General features: G+C 32.9%; 1 protein-coding gene across 1 annotated transcript in view; it reads right to left on the bottom strand.

The window, feature by feature from the left end:
• Positions 1-11: 11 nt before the first annotated feature.
• Positions 12-5,000, bottom strand: part of LOC113824439 (uncharacterized) — an 8,493-nt gene continuing 3,504 nt past the window's right edge. The window contains exons 3-6 of the mRNA XM_027377181.2: positions 4,388-5,000; positions 3,875-4,087; positions 3,086-3,302; positions 12-2,719 (exon numbers count right to left, since the gene is read on the bottom strand). The exon at positions 4,388-5,000 is cut by the window's right edge and continues 182 nt beyond it. Coding sequence (XP_027232982.2) covers positions 2,556-2,719; positions 3,086-3,302; positions 3,875-4,087; positions 4,388-5,000 — 1,207 coding nt within the window. The 3' untranslated portion in view covers positions 12-2,555. The remainder of the gene's footprint in view (positions 2,720-3,085; positions 3,303-3,874; positions 4,088-4,387) is intronic.

The following is a 5,000-nucleotide window of genomic DNA, read 5'->3' as shown; positions in this document are numbered from 1 at the left end:
GGAAATACATATAACGAGAAGATATTTATTATCATCTTATTTACATTTGTACTCAAAAATATATACTCTTGGTGATTAAAACCACCTACATATCTTTATGCCAAGCTACAGTCTCATTACTGTAACAATGAAGCATATATTAATTAGGTAGAACAAATTGATAATTGTCATTTAATCATACTTTTCCTATGCAATAGTATGACTGTTCACAACTTTGCTTTGGAAAAACATTTTTGATGCACCCAAATTTCACTTGAAAATAATAACATCACAGTTCAGGAAAACATAATCATTCTGCATTTGTGTCACATATTTTGTCTTTTTGTCTACAACTTTAACAAGCACAAATTCCTCATAAAATCCAGGCCTATGAAGAGAGAGAGAAAAAAAAAACAATGACAGCTCCCATACCATTCTCTCTAGTAACATGTGACACCAAAACAAATAACAGTACTGAAAGTCTTCAATATATGCCATCCTGTTAGTGAGAAACTAAACTTAATTCAGTACTATCTACTATCTCATTCCCTACCTACATGACAAACCGAGGATATCAGAAACAATCAATATAACATGCCGTCACACAGTAAGACAGGCCATGGAGAACTGTGCAAGCTGAATGCTAAAACACATTCTCAACTAGAAATCATAGCACTAAGTACAACATTCTAACTTCAGTTATGGAAATGTAATTAATGTGGGTATAAGAAAAAGGATTTCAGTACAAAAATGGAAGTCTAACGATGTGAAGTATTAAGGGACACAAATAGAACAGAGAGATATGCATATAAATATACATTATACATTACTGTAAAATAAATCAATTGATATAAAGTATAAGAATGAGTATATGAAGGAATGGTGAACAAACACAATGTAAGACATGAGGCATGAGAATGTAAAAAAAAAAAAAAAAAAAAAAAAAACAGAGTGAAAGAAAAATTAGGAAGTGCTTAAGAGAAAGTGGGAGAAAATGCAGGTTTGAACGAGAAATATTCAACCGTAGTCTAAAAAACATAACTTTGGAAGAATGATATACATATTCTCTAACCCCAAAGCATTGAACAAATAAATGCAAGTTATACTGGCAGAGTAAAGAATCTGAATACATAATAAAGACCTCTTACCCTAATTCAGATCACTATAGTAAGTTTCCATGCTGTATATTTCATTCTACTTATCAATTCGCCTCCAAAAATGTACAAATTACACTTTTAATAATTTTTCTATTTAATAATTATGCATTTATTGATTTCAATCCTGAATCATTGATATTTTTGCAATAACCACTGAAAAGTGATATATTAATCTATATAAAGAATAAAGAATAAATTAACCAATATCACACATATAAATATTAAACATGCACTGAACACAACCTTCCAACTTATATCTGATATCTATATCATCCAGATAGCAAAGCAGTCAATATCATGCGTATATAAATAATGAACACATGTAGGACTTCCACTTCATATTAGCAATGTTTTCTTACCAGTAAATGATGATATATCTTTGAAAGATGTTAAGTATACTCTTTCTGACAGAGGGCTGTACCTGTGTTGAGCATCACATGTCAGTAAATCAAATACAAATTATACTGTTGATTTCCACTGATTGTTTGCATGTCTGTTATATATAAATTATTATATCAAATCACAATGCTTATTTGCATAAATATCAATAATTTAGCACTAATTTCAATAAATAGGTAATTATCAATTTTCCAAAGGTCAACAGATTTGCTGTGATTCCTATGATAGAAAATGTATTTGGAACAACATCAGAAACTAGATATAAGGCATCACATTTTATATGAATTAATAACTATTGATTCTAACCAACAATCACTTGATAGAAAAGTCAGTAAAATTAAACTGAAGTAATGTGAATCCTCAAGCTTCAAGCTTCAAGATAATCAGATATGCAGCACTATCTTAAATTGTAAAAGTTATAATGATGAAAAACTGCACATCTATAATCAATACTTTATAAGTCTTGCTAAAAGTAACACACTGTAAGCTGATTTTAAAACTACAAACAAAAATCAGGTTACACTCACAGTATCATTTTCAATGCATCATTCAGTGCTATTAACTTTAGTGTCACCTACAACATGAGAAATATATTTGTGGCATTCTCCCTTACTTGAAAAAAAGTCATGAAAGTGAAAATACATTAATTTTTGTACACAGATATATATGGCATGACAACAATATTTTCAATACCTTTCGGTAATATAGAAATTAATGAAAAAATCTATCAGCAGAAAATATTGCTAACCTACTTTCTTTCATATTACTTTATTCAATAATTGAACTCCAGGAATTTTGTAACAGAATTTACAAAAGAGCTGTTACAACTTATTTAAATAAGAAAGATAAAACTTCCAGATCATCACAAATTGAAACCAGATATAGAAAAAAATCTGATACATAAGATCATTGAATTTTTTTAAGTTTTGATAGAAAAAAAATGACTAGCTTTCTTTCTCCTATATCTAACAACCTTCCAATCCTCGCAGTTCATCATCCCTAATCAAGTACAACAGCTATTCATGTTAGGTGGAACACAGGCCTTGTTCGGGCATTAATCTCCATGGACACAAAGCCTAATGAATCTTCCAGAATATCAAGATCTGTAGTTGAATATGAAGATGACCAGTTGCTTGACGGAGCAGACGAGAGTGTTGGTTCAGACTGGGTCCTGCTCAGTCCACCTGAGGAATCAACAATATCTTAATATTATAAAAATTTACACTTTTAGTTTTAACCCATTCTAAGCTTTGTGTACAAAACAGTCAGTAAGGGGATACAGCCCTTTAAATGTAAGCTTTAATTCTCTTTTAGGCATCTTTTCTTAAAACATAGTGTAGGTCACAGCCAAAAGCATAGAATGGGATAAATGTGTTACTAATTTTAAATTCAAGCACCTGATTTTACATGAAACCTGATGCATGGCTCAGTATATGCATGGGTTAAATATTAAAATGTAATCATCTAATCTTTCAGTGACCTTCTCTTATATCTAAGAATAGCTTATTACTATATAAATATCAACTGGTACTTTCAAACAGTACACCAACCTTCTTTGTACACATCATTCTCACTCTCTTCTTTCTCATCTATCTGCTGCAAAGCTATACGAGCTTCCTCAACACCTCTCTCAGCTGCCAGAGCTAGTAATCTCCTTGCCCGAGGTAAATTAGCAGAACCACCTTGGCCCTGGCTGACCAAAATGGCCAAGTTAAAGGTTGCTCCTCCATGACCTTTCCTGCTTGCTGCTTCATACAGGTTGCGGGCCTGTTGGAGATAATGCAAGGATTCTTTCTTTCATTGCCACTACTGCTTAATCACTTGTAACATATCTTCCTATTAATGAGGGGAAGCGACAATGTAAGGAATTCATATAAGAATTATTTTGTTCTGATATTTAATATGATCTTCCCTAGGGTCACAAATTCCAATACACTGATGGCATACTTCGACTCCAATTCTTATTTGGTCAAGGTGAAGATGCACTTGAGAGGCCAGTGATAACTGACCATATACAACAAGTTAAAATAACATTGTCACTTTTTATATGATTTCATTACCAACCTATTGATTAATTAATGATCATCATCTCTATTCTCTCAATTTGTCAACCATCATCCCCAATTCATCAAGTAGATCTTTGTCTTAATAAAAAATAAAATGAAGTACAGTATAGTTTCTTCCCTTTGTTACAATGCAGTAACTGAAATGACCAGGTGAAAAAGTAAAAGTTATTGGCAATGGAAACATTCTATACAGTTTGATAAATACTAATATCTACAACTTGTCAACTACCAATCTTCCCACTTTAAAATAAATGAATACAGCCAATTCCCCACCTTCTTCATGTCCTGCTTAACACCTCGGCCAAAGTGATGACAGAGGGCCAGGTTGAATGTCGAATCTGGGTCACCAAGCATTGTCCCTACTTGGAAATACACAAGGGCTGCTCCTGGGCTGGAACTCTCATTGCTACGAGCAAAATCCTCTTCTATCGCACTTCTGAGCTCCCCCTGAAGTATTCTGATGTCTTGAATACCTTCATCCAAAATCTGACAAAAAACATGAAGCTTGTAATAATTGTCAATATTCATATGGATTAGACATTTTATACAGCAAAAATCTTTGCTACATCTGCCAATCCCTCATTATGATGAACTACAACAGGAAAACTGTTTCAAAAGTAACTCCTAGGTAATGAAGTAAATATTCTTTCATGTCCAGCTTATAACTGTAAGTTATAATGTAATAACACACACACAGGAAACAAAAATAATGACATAATATAAAACTTGGAACTTAAATATCATTTGCATTCTGTGTAGAGTACAAAAAGTATAATTATTCATTACCTTTTTCAAGTCATCATCAAAATCTTCATTATTATCCTGTTCTTTCTCCTGCTGAATGCTTGGCCTGTTTGTCCCTGAGCTGTGACCACTATCATTGCTGAAATTATCTTGAGTGACATTGCTATCTTCATAGTACGATTTCCTTCCAACCTCCTTAACATCAAAAACTTTTACAGGTTCTTCTATTGGTAGTTCATTCTCAAGCTTGTAAGAAGCATCAGATCCAGTTATACTTTCTTGAGCATCAAAAGCATGTTCTTCAATGTACACTTTTGACTCTGCCTCTACAGGGTCTGGCTTGTGCAACACATCCACAGAAGATAATGTTTTGGTTTCCTCTAAATCTTCAAGAATGTTGTCATGAAAGGCCTGATGGTCATTCTTTTGGTTTCCTTCATCTCTAACATTACTCTTTAATGCAAAACTAAAATCTTTTTGAACATCCGCTAGATTCCAAAGAGCACTGAAAAGTGATTTTGACAGTTCTTGAGCAGATGAGATATCAATGTCGGGGTGAATAATCGGGTGCCTATGTTGGTAATCTGAATCTAGAGAGCTAATAAAGGGATACTGATGCCCATTCTGGAACAACCATAGGTTTATATGGTTTTGG

This window comes from Penaeus vannamei, chromosome 6 (assembly GCF_042767895.1).
Source record: "Penaeus vannamei isolate JL-2024 chromosome 6, ASM4276789v1, whole genome shotgun sequence".
NCBI classification, from domain to species: domain Eukaryota; kingdom Metazoa; phylum Arthropoda; class Malacostraca; order Decapoda; family Penaeidae; genus Penaeus; species Penaeus vannamei.
The sequence above is the reverse complement of the archived record's forward strand: the minus strand, read 5'-3'. Positions and strand labels throughout refer to the sequence as shown.